Source organism: Hetaerina americana, unplaced genomic scaffold, assembly GCF_022747635.1.
Source record: "Hetaerina americana unplaced genomic scaffold, ioHetAmer1.1.p SCAF_66, whole genome shotgun sequence".
Lineage (NCBI taxonomy): Eukaryota > Metazoa > Arthropoda > Insecta > Odonata > Calopterygidae > Hetaerina > Hetaerina americana.
In genome coordinates this window covers 984,355-1,001,639 of record NW_027287272.1, presented here as the reverse complement: position 1 = coordinate 1,001,639, position 17,285 = coordinate 984,355, and the positions used below count along the sequence as shown (strand labels likewise).

At 37.7% G+C, this 17,285-nt stretch overlaps 1 protein-coding gene across 3 annotated transcripts in view; it reads right to left on the bottom strand.

The window, feature by feature from the left end:
- The window catches only part of stj (voltage-dependent calcium channel subunit straightjacket), a 165,879-nt gene that overhangs the window by 75,357 nt on the left and 73,237 nt on the right, over positions 1 to 17,285 (bottom strand). For 2 of the 3 annotated variants that reach the window (XM_071594676.1, XM_071594677.1), the window contains exons 1-6: positions 14,487 to 14,646; positions 10,348 to 10,479; positions 7,985 to 8,244; positions 6,738 to 6,848; positions 3,502 to 3,703; positions 545 to 681 (exon numbers count right to left, since the gene is read on the bottom strand). In XM_071594676.1, coding sequence (XP_071450777.1) covers positions 545 to 681; positions 3,502 to 3,703; positions 6,738 to 6,848; positions 7,985 to 8,244; positions 10,348 to 10,479; positions 14,487 to 14,586 — 942 coding nt within the window. In that variant the 5' untranslated portion in view covers positions 14,587 to 14,646. Of the gene's footprint in view, positions 1 to 544; positions 682 to 3,501; positions 3,704 to 6,737; positions 6,849 to 7,984; positions 8,245 to 10,347; positions 10,480 to 14,486; positions 14,647 to 14,753; positions 14,890 to 14,983; positions 15,089 to 16,249; positions 16,332 to 17,285 lie in introns of those variants that run through there. The other variant, XM_071594678.1, reaches the window with a different exon arrangement.

The window sequence follows — 17,285 nt, the reverse complement described above, 5'->3', positions numbered from 1 at the left end:
GATTGTATGCCAATTTATGGCAAATAATTCAATCACCTAGATCCTTGACCATCCTCCTCATTCGCAAGATCTCGAGCCCCCCTGCGACTATTTTCTTATTCCCAAAATGCAAATATGTGATGAGGGGACATCACCGGGAAGATGTGGAAGAAAAAATAAAGCAAGAAATGATGATAAAACTAAAAAGGCTAAATGCCAAGGACTTCCAAGGGTGGAAAAGAAGATATTGCAAGTGCGTAGCAAATGAATGGAGAGTACTTTGAAGGGACAAAGTTGATGGGGACTATATTTTGCCAAATAAAGTTTTTATGGCCTCAGTTCCCGTACTTATTGGCAGGGTAGTATGCTAATGAATTCTAAAAAAAAAGAGGGAAAAAGGAATTAAATTGAGGTACAGCAAAGATGCATTCGAAAAAATGAATACAGGTGCAAATAAAATGATGTACGGTGTGAGTATTAAGTAAAATTAAGTTATGCACGTATTTTATTTTAAATTCTAATTGAAAGACCACCAATGTGGTGGTTATCCAGAAATGGAACTTACCGTGACATCAGCGTAAACTGGGGTCCACACGATTGGGTGTTCAGTCTTATTCAAAACCATAGGTCGTGCCATCACAGGAATGTAGTTGAGGACCTGCTCCCTCACTTCAGCTAACGTACTGAGGTGAACGTAATAACCTGTGAAAGAAATAGCAATGGAATTGAGAACAGCCTGAACCTTGTGAAATGCACTACAACATGTGTACCACAAAGCAGAAGTCTCATTGCAACAAGTGATGTTTGCGATCCTTGTACATCCTTGTGCATTAGAGTACTGCTTTGCTGATCATAAGAATGGCTTTACACTTTCTGCTCTTGACATATCAAATATATTTTTTTCCAGGTTTTGGTAAATATGGCTCAAGTTTGGGGTTAATGACCTCTGTCATCAAGGCATCTATTAACTGTCACAACTACCATTATTCTTTGATGACTGGATAACTTTTGCATATCTTTCGTTCACTACAGCCCCTACCTACACCGACCAGAAGAGATGCACGTCCCGAACAAGGTTTGTCACCACATGTCTTTTCACATTCTTTGAAACAAGAAAACCTTTGTTTCACTGGAGTTTTTCCCATAGCACCATCCTCGTAAGCTGTTTATAACATGACAGCAGTGTCTGTTGTTGCATTATTACCACACAGGATGCAAAACTTTGCAGCAGTGAGCACTGTTTGCTTGAATTCGCCATGATGAAACACGAGGAGCAAGGGAAACTGCTTTGGCGAAATGAATAATTGTGCTTGACCTTGATCTCCCAAACAACGACAAGGCCTGAGTAGAACCCGGAATGATTTGTGTTATGCTCACCTAGTGGAAGATACTGGGCAATAATTGTCTGACACGAGCCACATTGCTGTCGGTTTTGATGACTGCCCAAAGCATTGTTCATCGTGAACCTCTTCCTGGCCTTCCTTTAACCACCTTGAAACTTGTGAGTAGGGCAGAGCAGAGTCCCCGTAAACTTCATGAATCATTTTCTTTGTATCCTCAAGATATTTGGTGGATTGGGATGGTGCGATGGCTAACAAACAGGCTTCCCACTTAGAGAGCCCGGGTTCAAATCCTGGAGACAACAAATGTTTTTCAGTGGTATCCCGATCCCTACTTGAGGTGCTTTGTGGAGGGCACTTTGAGTGAGTACGCCGTCCATCGGATGGGAGGTTAAGCTGCGGACCTCTTGGCACCTTTTGTTAAGAGTAGGCTAATGTTGACGCCGGGTTTCTCTCCACCCTTCCTTTCCTAACCATCCCTAAAGGAGCGAATGTCCTTAGCTGTTGGTCGCCTCCCACAAAAACTACTACAACTCACTCAAGACATTTTTTTCAATTCAGACAAGACTTAGTAAATGTGTAACGTTGCTCGATCATCGATTCCATTTTGTTTGCGACCCAGTCGGCACGCAGAGGTTTACAATGACTGACGTCCTGCCGCTTCCACAGCTTGGAGAGCACTGAGACTGGTTTTGTGGGTAAGTTTAGCGTCCCCTCCACCTATGCCAAATAGTTTGATCCGACTGCGGTCAATGGGTGTGGCATGGGGATTTCAATTGCATTACTTTCGGAACGTACCCTGTATATGTATTAAGTAAGATCCACCAACCGTGGCACTATCCCGTTTATTTTTGGACATCCTCTTGTATACATTTGCTATGAAGGGGAAAGGAAGACTGAGTATTTTCCAAAGATGGGGCATTTCAGGAGCCAATGAGAATGAAACGGGTATGGTTTAACTCAGTTCTGCTCTGGTCTCCAGCTCATATAACTTTAGCTCCATTTGTACTGCAGACCAACAACACAGTATATCGGCAACATTTCCGTTAGGCATGCATATCTTGCCATATAAATTTTGCATTGGGTACGTTCTGAGATCTCTCCGAGGGACAGTCACTAAGATATTTTGAGTAAGTATTAATAAGCTTGCTTATAAATAATTTGAAGATGCCCACTTCATGGTCTTTAGCATCAGTTAAATTCCCTCTTTTAAAGTAAATGCTCCATCAATGAAAAAATGGATGAATCATATAATGTTTAATGAATCAGATAATATATTATTCCACTGCATCTCCGAAGATGGTCAATAATTTGTGGGCAGAATAATATTTTTCCTATGTGAAGGTTGATTGCAATGTTAAAAAACACTGTAAATCACATATATGCAGTTTTTATTGTATTTCAGCTGTTTCTAAATGAAGGTTTACATTAAATCCTGGCTCATCTCTTTGCAGCAAATCCATTTGAAATGTGTACCAATGAAAGTTGAATGCACTTCTTAAATTGAGGACAGGCCACCACTTCTTCCATTTTCCTTTACTGTCTAAACTTTGCAACATGTATAAATAACATTAGCTCCATGCCACTGGTTGTTAACTTCTTGCTGATCTTCACCGAGACTTCTGCTTCAGATCTCAAAAGAGTAAAAAATCTTTTATGAAAACACTTCACTTTAGATTATTGTAGCTTGTAACTTAATTGTTGGAATTACACTTGTGGGCATTCTTTCGTGCAAAATGTTTAGACATAAACATAGCGGAATGAGACTTTTGGTCAACCGTTTAAGCACCAGAGGTGCTAAAATTATTATATATTACTATTATCTGATTTTGGATGATTAGTTTTAATTTCTTTAAAGGACATCTTAAGATTTTACTCTTTGAAAATATCCACAAATCATAATTTTTTATTGAAAGGCTTTACTTTAAAGTGCACCCATCTATCTTGACTACAATTATGTGTAATTTTGGTCATGAAATAACTTATGCACATTGTTTGTTACAGAATGTAGTTTTTCAAAAAAACATCCTGATTAATTTACAATATATGATCCGTCAATAGTAGTTGACATTATTACGCTGCTTGTTTGGCTTCCACACAGTTGAAACACTCTTTCAAAAATTACACTTCTTTGAAAGAGTTCGATTAAAGAGAGCATTTTCCGGAACATTTTAATACTTACCCTGATTCTCGCAGGCAATCCATTTCACCTCTCTTACGTCGGCCACTTCCTTTCCTATTAAATACGTGAAGACACGAACAGGCATAAAGGGTAATTTTCTCCAATTATACTCCTCAAATATTTCTTGAAAGTTATAAGGTACACCATCTGTCACAAGCATTATAGCCTGGTTACAGCGTGCACCTTGCCTTTCTTCCCGATACTGCAAAATTAAAGATACACATTCATCAGTATTAATCAACCCTTCCAACATACGAGGGGTGTCCGATGAGTATCCGACATTCATTTTTTAAATTATTTTTTTTTTTGATTGTGAGGGTGTTGTGCACTATGAATTTGCTCCAAGGGGTCAGACCATTAAATAAGAATATTACGTTGAAGTTCTGAAAAGATTGCGTGATGCCGTGATAAGAAAATGACCACGTATCTGGTCAAGTGGTGACTGGTTTCTTCACCAAAGTGATAATGCACCAGGGCATTCATCGAACCTTGTTGTGCAGCAATTTTTGGCGAAACACAGGAGATTGTGCATACAGATTCGCCAGCCTCCTCCTTTACAGTCCCTACTTACATACTTGCTCCCTGCGACTTTTGGGGATGTTTCCAAAATTGAAAAAGGCACTCAAAGGAAAGCGGTTCGAGGCTACATAAGAGTAATGCGAGCAGAAGGCCATTCCTAAATCTGCGTTCGAGGACTTCTTTAAGATGTGGAAGCATTGCTGGGAGCGTGTGGTTCAATCAAATGGGCAAAACTACTTCAAAGGATGCCACACGGCCCGGATGACCAGGAAGAATATTAGCACGTATGAGGAGATGTATGAACGCAGGTCGGATAGTTTTCAGACACACTTAACATGCACACAGTCCTTTGCCATTAGAAATCAAAGTAACATGGTCTTTTGTACTTCGAAGGTCAATTATTATTCTAAATGGCACACTACGTCGTAATAAATGAGAAGTCAGCAATGCTGAACGAATATTGGTCAGTTAAGCATATATACAAACATTTCATATTTTAATTTTTTTTACCCTTGTGCGAATTTGAATGAGTATCCTGAAATTATTTGAGGCTATTTTTGGCTTTCATATCGCCTTCCTTTGAAAATGTTGGATACATAGGTGAGGGATGATTTTAATATTAAAAAATATTCTCTCCTTATTTCGTATTAAATACAATGCTTTGTTTAAACTACAATAGTTATCTATATTTAAATGCATTGCTGATGGATTCCATCCAAAAAGGGAAGATGGAAAAAATTCCCCATTCCTTGCATAATTATCAGATCCATAATTTAAAAATAACTGAAACCTTTTTATATAAAAAAAGAAAATTGAGCCTTAATATTGAATGAATAAACATTACCATGAATGACTATGAGTATATTTTTTATTTTAACGGCATTAGAAGACAGAGTGAAATGAAACAAACATGCTGATACTATCTGAAAGGTTAAATATTTGATGTTAAAAAAATATTTGATTATGACAATTAAAGTTCTTCCTTCATCAATAATGGCTGATATAATGTAGTGATGAACCTTAAATGAGATTCCTACTGAACCCCTTCCCCTATTATGCTCGTAAGGTTAAGGGACATGTAGTTAAATAGCACATTGCTCTCACCCAAGAGCCTTATTCAAATTAAGCACAGCCCCGTTGCATACATGGGAAGGCCCAGAAGTACCTGGTCTGACCTAGAGATGGTGGTAATTGTTTGAAATATATCACTGTATCAGAAAGCATGACTCTATAAAGCATATGTTTTAAGTTTGTAGATGCCAAGTTGTTAAGTATTTGTTTGGCAACCATAAACAGTGAACGTTTCCAGGGAATTTGTGAAAGTGGAAAAAATTGTTCATTGTCTTGTGATACAATACTTTTATTTAAAAAGCCCAACTTATATAAAAGCTGAACTCGATCCTACTCTGAGTGAGTCTGATCTTTTGTTTACAACAGTAAAATATTGGGTAGCAGAGTTTAAATGAGGCCGTACGAGCTGTCAAGATGAGCATCGCATTGGTCGACCAAATGAGGAGACGACTCCATAAACGCTGTCAACAATCCACACTGTGATACTGGATGAATGAAAGTGCGCGAGCTAGCAGACATAGTAGACATTTCAAAAAGTGCGGTACATCACGTATTCACTGAAAATTTGGCTACAAGAAGGCTGTGTGCAAGATAGGTCGCACTCGAGCAAAACCAGTGTCGTGAAGATGTTTCCATTGAGTGTTTAGCAAAGTTTCACAGCAACAAAGCAGAATTTTTGTGCCATTTCATAACCATGGATGAAACATGGGCCCGATACTTCACACTTGAGATAAAAGAACAATCAAAACAAGGGATTCAAAAGGGAGAACCGCCTCCAAAGAAGGCAGAGAGCGTTTCATCTGCAGGCAAGGTCATGGCGTCGGTTTTTAGGGATGCGCGTGGGATAATTTTTATTGACTATCTTGAACAAAGAAAAACTATCAACAGAGAGTATAATGCTTGAACTTACAGCAACCTTGGAGTCAAAGATCAAGCAAAAGTGGCCGAATTTGGATAAGAAGAAAGTGTTGTTCCATCAAGACAATGCACCAGCTCACAAATCCATCATTGCAATGACCAACATTCATGAATTAATTAAAGTTTGAATTGCTACCTCATGCACCCTATTTGCCAGATTTACCTCCCTCGGATTATTTTTTGTTTGCAAACATGAAAAAATGGTTGAATGGTCAAAGATTTTCTCACCGTGAAGAAGTGATGTCGGCAGTTAATGGCTATTTTGAGGAGCGAGACAGTTCTTATTAAAATTCTATCTGTTAATAAAAAGGATAACAAACTTATGAAACATAGCTGGGAAAAGTATATAGAGCTGAAAGGAGATGATGTTTAAAAATAAATACATTTTTTCCAAAATTTTTGTGGTTTTCTTTGTTGGATTGGGTACTTCTGGGATTACCCTCTTATATTCAGGATACTAAGAGGAAGACATGTAGACAGCAATGTAAAGATAATTTGAGGAATAAGAGACAGAGGGCGGGAAAGAGAATGGATGACATTTTGGATAGAATTGGAAGGGGATTTGAAAAGCATTTTAACTTGACAAACGCTTTATATTAATTTTGGGTCAAAAGGGCAGTTTGTACCATGCAGCAGAACAAGTTTAAAAGTGCATACCATGGGGGATATATTGAAATGTTACTCCACAAATGTTTATAATGGTCGTATGATTATAAAGGATATCTTACCAACTGTAACAGCTCAAATGCCTTTATCAAAGCCGATGTGAAATTCGCAATGTCCTTTGTTTCAATATCTTCCATTGCCATCTTAAGTTCTCTGACGTTGCCAAGATTGGCCTGGAATGTAAATACAGCGCAAATTGTGAATTTCATCACTTTAAATCACTCTTTGCTGGTATTCTGAAAACATACATCCTGAATAGGGAAGAGTTGACATTACTCAAATGACCCCCATTGGCCATTCTTACATTCAAATGACAGTGTGGTTTTCTTTAAAATCACAAAATTATTTGGGCTCTGAGGAGAGAATTTAAACAATCGCTTTATCTTCAATGTCAGCTTAATGAACTGGGAAATACTTCATCCACTTATATTCTTTGCAAGGGAATGAAAGAAATTTACTAAGTAATGACTTGTTTGAAAATTGTTTTGACGACAAATCATCTTCCCTTGTTATATTATTAAATCCTGCATATCGATAGGATTCCAACTTAAGAAATAAGTATGGCATTCTTGAGTGGTATTAAAACATTATTTTACCATCAAAATTCCATGAATTTAAACAATGAAGTCAAATCAAAAAGAAGTTTCAATTTGAATGGACTTATATAAAAGATTCCTGTACGATCAAGAAGTTCCAAACACAATGATGTGTTAAGATACGAGTCTTTATGGCGCATATGGAACTACATAAAGAATGATAATATAAGGTTAGAAAATATTAAATGAAATTGAAATAGGGAGAGAGCAGGATTTCAAGGAATATCACAGATGAACATTTGAATACTACATTTTCAAATTTAGTATTAAATTTTGAATTAGGTATACAGGGTGTAGCTCTTAAATCTGGACAAATTTCAATTTCCAATTACCGTCATACCATACATTCACTGGAGGTCGCGATTGGCATTCTTGAAAGCTATGGGCATCTAGTAAACAGGTGTAATCTCAAAATGACCGAGATGATACGTGCAAGTGCGGAGTAAAATCAAAGAGCTGCTATTATCAAAAGTATTCGTGCTGGGTGTTATATTTTGAAATAGTTCGATTCTTCCTCTGGTACCCCACAGATCAACTGTATTGTACGATATTGTGGCTAAGTATAATGCTTCGGAGAAGTCTGCTGGGGAAGGTTTCGCTAACCAGGCAAGGAAATCACATTCGAGGAAACGCCTGCTTGTCCAGATTTAAGCATTGCACCTTGTAATTATTTCATACTTGATAGAATATTGCTGGGAGTATTATTAACTTACCTGGACCAGGAGATCTTTGAAACATGGAACTAATTCAGTTGTTTCCTCAGAGAAATTGAATATGTTAACGTAGTCATTGTTGCCCAAGGTATCCAGGATATTGGACACAACGTGGCGTGCGACTTCCTTCCTCATTCCAGTCATTGACCCCGAGAAATCAACCAACACCACAATGTCCTTTGGACTTGTAGCGGCTTCTATGTACCACGAACGAGTTCGACAGTCAAAGAGATCCACTGGCTCCTGTTTCCACTGGATTGCTGTAATAATAAATTTCAATTTTGTTGGCTTTATTAGACTTAAAAGCTTTGCAAAATCTCATCTTAATGCAAAAATAAATGAAAATACTGAGTGAAAAATTTCATAACTTATATATAGCACACAACAGCAACTTACTCGAGGTATCAACATCAACACTATCATAATAATACTAATACTTTCGCAACTCATTGTAAGTGAATGACTCTTGAGTACCTTGGAAGAACTTTTTTTAAAAGCCTGATGATTGCAAGTTGAAATTATAGAAAGAAAAAGTTTCTTGCGATGATTTCTAAGATATGTTCCCCTAGAGCATTTAAATTCCCACCTACACTTGAAGATTTGAGATCTCAAGAGATATTATAGAGGACTCCAATTGTGGTCTCGCAAACATCTTTTATAATAGAATTACAAATCTAACTCAGCCTAACGTCTCTTAGAATTTCTGGTAAAAATAATACAAATATAAATTGTCAGCTCGATAACAAATGGGAGAATGGTGCTTTAAGAGAAAGCCTATCGTCAAGCAGACACTGCGGACTTATTAGATGCAACTAGTTTTTTCATTTTGTTAGGCATTATTTGGAAAAATATTGCTGTTTAGTAAATAATTGTATTCTTTGGTCCTAATTTAATACAGTAATCATGATACACTTTATTAATTTCAATAAATGGTACAACTGCATTAAATGTAATCAAGGCAAATAGAACGATACATAAATTAAATGGAACTAAATTCTCAAATGTGAAGAAGGTTGTAATAAAAACTTCATCAATGGAATAAAGCAGGTTTGCAAACAACCAGTTACATGATAATAATAATGCATTAACTTGCCCGGAGATTCGGTGCATATTCACATGTATACAAGTACCTGAAGTACATATATACATACCAATACACTACTATATTTATGCATTATTTGGTTAAGTCAGAATTGATGCGTAAATTAATGTACAAAATGGATCATATTATTTTTCAATAGATTGAACAGATTTATCTTGAAAAAAGGTACTTTTGTTTCACATTAGATTCCATGGGGAAGTTAATTGAATAATCCAAAGCCCATTGTTTTGGGACCATGAGCAGTATTGTGCGTTCTGACAAATGGCTGGTGTGGGCCATTGCGGGTCCTAATATAGGGACTATGGTAATCGTGGTTGGATCTGTACTGAGAAATATTACCCTTTGCACACAAGATGATAGGTGTTTACTTGAAAAGGGTACTTAAATATATGTATACAGGGAACTGGCCATAAACTAAGTCTTTTGAAGAGAGGTTTAAATGGTACATCACAAGGAGCATTGCTCATAATTGTACAAATCTCATTTGGATATTGAAGAATATGCCCATATGGGGAGATGAACCCCAGAAGAGGATACCAATTGTAACACGAGGATAAAATCACCATAGTGAATGGATAGAAGGACCTCTAAATTTACAGAATATCTAAAATTTCTTATAAGGAAGCAAAGGGAACTTAACTTTCTACATATTTTTATAGTGTATTCCTCCCAAGACATGTTTATATGCAGGGTACCTCCCAGGAATTTGGTGCTGGAATTTTGGGTAATGCTTAAACCTCTTAAGTCTACTGAGATTGTAGTGTAAACTTTGTTTTAATTATTGAAATAAATCAGGCTGGACTTGTTTAAATTGGGTATTAGGAAGTTAAGAAGACACCATTACTTGAAAAATGATGGTGTCTTAATTTCATGAACTGGATGGTGACCCTGTTTTAATCAATAATGTAGAATATGCTTGTCCAGTTCTCATTATGCCAGTGAAAGAAATTTCATCTTTTATCTGCGCTTATTACATTTTACTTGTAGATTGGTAATCCACTGACCAATGATGTTGCTTTAAATATATACGACTGATGCTAGATATGATTATGTTAGAATTTCAATGTCATTCATTAAATGGGTTATCTTCAGTGATGCAACTTAAGAAATCTGGTTCTACCTAAGTCCACCTAACCTAATGCATCATAGGTCATCAGTTAAGGGCATTTAGTTTTGGATTGTCAAAAATTATGACTCAATTAAAGCAAATTCAACTGACCAGTTGTTTTCATATGTTATCTGTAGATATAATTCTACTCACCTGGATATTGCCTCATAAAGCCGTGTGAACTACCAAAATATTGCCAGCTCAGGGATGGGTCGACTTGGTAATTGCTTATAAAGACTGGATCCAAGTCTTCTGACCATTTAATAGCCTTTATGACATCAGGAGCTGTAAAAAAACATTATTTTTATCAAGAACAGATATACTCAAATTGGTTAGAATGAATTTGTTAATTCCACTTCCTTATGTTTCTATTATTCCATTATATATTACCACATGTTTGCTATGGGATACAAGGCAAAGGTTTAAAAACAACCAAATAATTTTCACATTATTTGCTGCAAGACAGTTGTCTATGTAGGCTCATGCGTAAGGCCCTCCAAAAGTTGATTTTCATTAAACACATAAAGTAAAGAGAATGCTGATTCCAAAGAAACTGCGGGAGATGCCGCAACAGTAACTTTTAACGGAGTCATCCGCTAATGTGAATTTCAATGCAACAATCTCAGAGTGTAAAAATCATTCACCTTGCCTGGGATTCGAACCCAGATCCCTCAATATCCAGTCGAGTGCTTTAGCCAGCAAAGCTATGGAGCAAAGAGAATGAATGATTTTCACCCTCTGAAATTGTTGCATTGAAATGCACATTAGCGGATGATTCCGTTAAAAGTTACTGTTGCGGCATCTCCCGCAGTTTCTTTGGAATTTGTCAAAGTATAAACACCATAAGTGTTTATAAAGTTGGCTTTAACCTCGTGGACTGTGGCGCGTAGCGCCCGACTACGAATGCCTGTGACATTGTATGTTGCGCGGTATTTCGTCACAACATCTTGTTCCTTTAAAAACCCCAAAATTTCAGAGTTTATGAGGACGCCTCGGTAGCTTAAGTGGCTAAAGCACTCGACCGGATATTGAGGGATCTGGGTTCGTATCCCAGTCAAGGCGAATGATTTTTACACTCTGAAATTGTTGCATTGAGAATGCTGGTTATTTAGCAACCCATTATTTAATGGATGGATTATCCTCTGCAAAAAGCTGGGCTCAATGGATTCTCCACTCCCTTCAGCGACAATATTGTTAATACTCTACTAATACTTTACTAATCTACTAATAAGTAGATTAGGAAATAATAGTAACATTCAATCCACTAAAACAATATTTCACTACCTTTCCTCTCACAAAACTTGAATCAAGAAGTAATCTCAAGTCTTCTAAAGAATTGTTTTTGCATTGATATGACCCAATTGAGCAGTTGTGTGTACATCTTCAACAAAAGAATCTCATTTTTACTTCCAAACATAGTATTTAAGAAAAGGCAGAAGCAGTGTGTAAAATAGCAGTAAAAAATATTTGGAAACAATACGTTAAGTGCTAATTGTGTAAGATATAAAATGTAAGTATGTGGGGGGACCCTCCTGCTACCTGCAGCATTGGGTCACATTCCCTACCTGTGTCCTTGGGGGAGGAGACCGTTGTGTGTTGCATGTCCATGTGGTAGCGGGATTTCGCCTCCTTACTTTTCAAATTCTAACTTACACTTTATTAGATTAATTTCTTACTATCTCCTAAGGTGCAATTGTTTGTTAGATGATAGTATATGTATTTGCATGCATGTAGAATGAAAGGATTTTTGCATGAATGTATATGCCACTGTGGGTATAGGTTTGCATGGATGTGTTGGTTTTGCATGAGGTATTATTCCTTATTACTGGTGGTGACCTAACACCCTCTGCCACATGCCCTTGTGGCAGCTTGCGGGGCATTATGTAGATGTACGCGATATAGATGAAAGCACAGATAGAGGAAAACTGCACCAAATGCATGGGAATGGGTGAGTAAACTGGACCTCTGTCAGTTCTGTTAGAGGGGAGAAGGTTGTGGCAGAGCAGATTAGATGCCAAGACGTCTGACAGGCTGTGTATTTTATAACCGATCTTATGCCGTCCTTCAGTGCCAGAGGGATTCGTTCTCTGTCAATTATCTACTTTTGGGAGGGAGAAAATGAATAGCATCCCTAATACTATTATTCTTACTATTATGTATTTTATTTTGTCCATTAACAAATACTGCCAGAATTAGTTGAAATATTGGAGAATGCTATCGGCATGAACTTTGTTGCTGATTATACAATGTGCATTATGATGAGGTGCTGAAAATTAGAGCAATCAAATAGCAATAATTTTAACACAAAACTAGTCAAATAACTAAAAAGTTATATGCAAGATATTGGTAGAATTAAAAAAAAAATTATCTACCGGTTAAGGTAGGTTTTTCGATGGACACAGCTACTAAATAAATATTTTGTGACTCCTAACAAAACACAAAATCCAGCATCCTACTCTACATCAGGTCCCTCTTCATCTCTGAGTACTTTCTTCCTCCTCCCTTCATCCCCTATCCAAGACATCCCTCTCCTGTTAGAAATTAAACCACCAATTGAATGATTTCAACAATGCTATTGATTTGGATTTTAGGCAAAGGAATTTCTAAACTGTCAATTTGTTGTACAGTCTGAGCCCTAAATCCCATAGTACATATTCAATTGTTTCTGGCGCAACCTTGTAGAAATTCATTACCCATAGTACATACCTATGGTCATGAACTACCCACAGGGCCATGTCTAGTGATTTCAAAATATACCTCCTTTGGAACTACTCAATTCAATCTTCAGATGCAGACAGGGTAACACTTGTAATGTATGGATATGCATTTGGTCATGCTGGATTAGAGTACTCTTAAGAATAAGCACCCAAGGGGTTATACTATTTGATGTGCTGACCAAGTCGTGCCCTTGAGATTGGCCTCCACATATGATACAACAAGAAGGCATCTGGATACCACTGACAAATCCTGTCAACTCCGTGATTTGAACCTAAACCTTTGCGGTGGGAGGCCAGTGCATTCATTACCCAATCCCCCTTACTTGCACAGCTTTGTTCTTCATCATTTTTATTCATGAGTATTTCATGTAACACCAATGATTCAATTATTAATGCTCTGTTGCAGCTGTTCAGTTTTTTATTCAACATGGATAAATATCATTTTACTCTATTATTGCATAGGAACATCAACATTTCAATTATTCATGAGTCTAGCAGTCACTTAGCACTTCTCATATGATGACAGCCATGAAAGTGACAGTGCAGATACCATTTGAATCACTGAAAGTTTGGCAATGTGAAATCTGATCTGCGCTAAACTTTTCCTCCCGAAGGTCTTTAGACAGACGACCAAAGGAGCAGAGTCTAGTGTCTGTCTGCTTGCGCAGACCTTTTGCATGTGGCATCACTACGATTCCCCAACACTCTTACAGTCCTGACTTGTTGCCAGTAAACCATTATTCCTATTCCCCGTATAAAAGCAAAATCCTCCCTCAAAAGACAGGACTATTTGGTCCAAAGTGTCGCCAAAGAGGCTTACACACATACCCTTAAGGACATTCCACCTACCAGGGAGCCTTCAAGTCTTAGAAAAACTGCTCTGGCTTGTGTCGATGCCCTTATGGGATGTACTTTGAAGCATTTTGAGAGGCATTGTAGCCATATCTGGAATTAGTCTACAGGGTGCAATGATTAAATCTGGACAAGTTTCAATTTCAATTTCCCACCATATCATAGTTCCCCTGGAGGTTGCGATTGGCATTCTTGAAAGCTATAGGCATCTAGTGAACAACCATAAACTCAAAATAGCCAAGATGTAATGCACATGAGCTGAGTACAATCGAAGAGCCAATACTATCAAAAGTGTTCATACTGGGCATTATAGTTTGAAATAATTCGAAATAGTTCGATTCTTTGGGTACCCCTGTTTAGGATATTTTGGCTAAGTATAATGCTTTGGAGAAGTCTGGGGAAGGTTTTGCTTACCCCGCGAGGAAATCTCATTCGAGGAAACACATGCTTATATGTATGCAGTAAGCGTGATTATTTATGTTGTTTGGTGGGGGAGACAGGTTTTTTCCTCAATTGTAGTTGTAAAGCGAACTGAAAATTAGAGTCATTATTGCTATTTACTCTCTCGCGATGAACGGCAAATAGGGATGTTGCTGGCCGAGGTGAGCGGAGGAGCAAGAGCAAGGATAAAGACCCTCAGTTCTCAAATATCCTTCGGCTCAATTGAAGACCCTAAACATGTTTCAAGAAACAGTATTTGCAAGCTGGATGTGATTGACTCACCTTTGTCGTACACGTTGGTGGGGACGTGTACAGAGGAATAGCTGGTGTTGACGGGGATACCCTGGAAGTGCCGGCTCGGTTTCAGGACCATCTCCTTCATCCCCTCTGGCAGAGTGCCCTGGCACGACCCATCGTCGCCGCCTCCCCCCTCGCTCGCCTCCCCGTCGTCGACCACCTCCGCCCTCCCAACGCCCCCTCCACCCCCCTTCCCCTCCTCTTCCACCTCCACGCCATCCTCCAAAGATGCCGAAGCCTCCCCTTCCTCACCCTCCTCCCCTTCCGACTCCTTCTTCGAGCACTCCTCGGGAGTTACCAACAATTTGGCGTTGAAGTACTCAAAGTCTTCAGGAACTGACTCCGCATCATGCATCATGGCTGCGTTCTCAGCGGCTTCCATGATCCTCTGTGGTGAGGAATATGAAAATTACGAAGGCAATTTAATCATTGCGCATTCCAACAGCCAAGAATGATCAGTTAACACACAAATGCATACGTACCTTAATGGCTTTAATTTTTAACTCTACCATGTTTTTCATATCTCTAACTATATCCTTTACCAGCGTCGACCCAACTCGCTCAACTACCGTGGCCTGTTTATAACTCTGTAAAAGTGAAATTGAGAAAAATTCATCAGCACATACGTTTTCAGAAATTTTAGCAAATCACTTGGAACGATTGTCAAATGAAACTTGGTCTTCAAGTAGCATTTACTATGCAACACAGATAATTATTTGTTGCAAACTTTCACGAAATACATCATACCAAAACACATTACAGTCATAACAGTAATCAAACAAACAGTTGATTTTGATTGGTGATCGTAGAGTTGTATAAGTGATAGTAATATTATTTGCCCAAGGATTTTTGGACAAGAGCAATATAGGACACATCATAGAAAAATATGAATTCAGAGAGGTATTCATGCACAGAGGTAAAATATGCATTTTATCATATATACATAAGTAATCTACATAGGCTATATTTCTCACATGAATGTCATATTTTATCATTAATAAATTCAGACATGCTGCAATGATTCACTCAATACTGGGCCAAATAAAAATTTGCATGTCAAGAGGGTATTAATTGAGTGGCCAGTTTGTTTGCCTGAACCACATATGGTTTCTGAGAAAGATCAGGGACCTGAAAAAATCACACAACTCGGTTGAAGCCAAGGAAGCCCAGAGAGCCTTCCAAAGGAATCAAACCCAGGCTCTCTGGCCCATAGATCAGCACTCTACTCACTGGACTGCCAATACCCCAAGAAAACATGCAATTTAATGAGAAATCCTGATTTCTATGCTTTATCATTAAAACAAGATGATTAAAGTATTGAAACTCATGTCATGATGCAACTATTTATGTGGTGTTCAGTACAAGTTTGCAATAGATAATAACTTTTAAAAAATAGTCACCGGTTTAAATGGGCAACCACTTCAAATAATACTTTAAGAAACATTATTTCAGGGAAATAGTAATGATCCCTTACTTCTCAATAGTTTGTCAAATGGATGTGGTCACAAATGCTATCAGCACAGAGTACAAATCAATGTATTTACATTTACATTATGTAAATTAAAAAAAAATTTACATGAATCATTTTAAATTGGGAGAAATAAATTATGTATAATATGTAATTCAATCATTTCACCATGTTCATAGTATTTAAAATTTAATTAACATCGCATTTTATGTGTTGCTGGATGATTATATATTTGCAAGATATATTTCGAAATGAGAAATAAGAATTTTCACACACGTACCTCTGCCATATCTTTCCTTTTAGTAACAAAATCTGCAACGTTGGACAACTCTACCCCAACTTTAGTAGCCCATGCGTGGACCCTACAGAAATAAAGAGAAATATTCATTACTAAATGTTAATGTTGGGAAGAGATTTGAGACGGAATCGAATTAATGACATCGGGCATCACATAGTGGCATTGAATAGTGCTAGATAAGTACAAAACTCACTTGGTTTTCCACAGTACATAGGTTTATTATTGTGTGGCCTGGATCATGTTAAGTCACAATATGATCACCTGATGACATAGCAGCGCAGACAATCCAAATCACACAAAATTGAAGGACTTAAGTATTGGGGAAAACCAAGTGGGATATTACATCAATAGTTTGATTCAATACTATATATCACAATGTCAAATGAGCCACAATATTTTTCCAGCATAGTTATCGGAGTTAACTCCTCCAATACTTTGGAATGGATAATGTGGCGGTTCATTTGTTGATGTAGCAGTTCATTTGTTTGTGCGATTCAGGGGTGTGCCGCGAGGTGTCACCCTAGGCATTTTGACCCACGAGGGACCAGTCACGCACCAACCCCCGCCGAGCGTTCATCCCTCTTGTGCACGTTGCGCCCATGGCAATATATCTTTCCGTGTTGACCTTGGTCTGTTATCCACAGCACTCAGAATAAATCTGCTGTTCATTCAAACGCTTTATATGTGGTTTATTAGTATTTCCTAGCACCGCCTGCGCTAAAATGATTTCCAGCACACCCACAGATAACTTCAATATAATGTGACTCAAAATATACTCCCGTTTCAGACAAACCTCAATTTCTATGGGAAACTGAACTTTGAAAGTCTTACCTGAAGGTTACAAGGAATATTATTATCAAATTTGATAGGGATGTGAGGTAAACTTCTTAGGATAGGTGATTGTTAACATTACAAAAGAAGGTCTATTCCAAATTCTCATTTAGACCGACTGATAAATTCAAATCCACATTTTGATTGATTAAGTATGAAAAATATTAGTGCCCATTTTGTGAATATT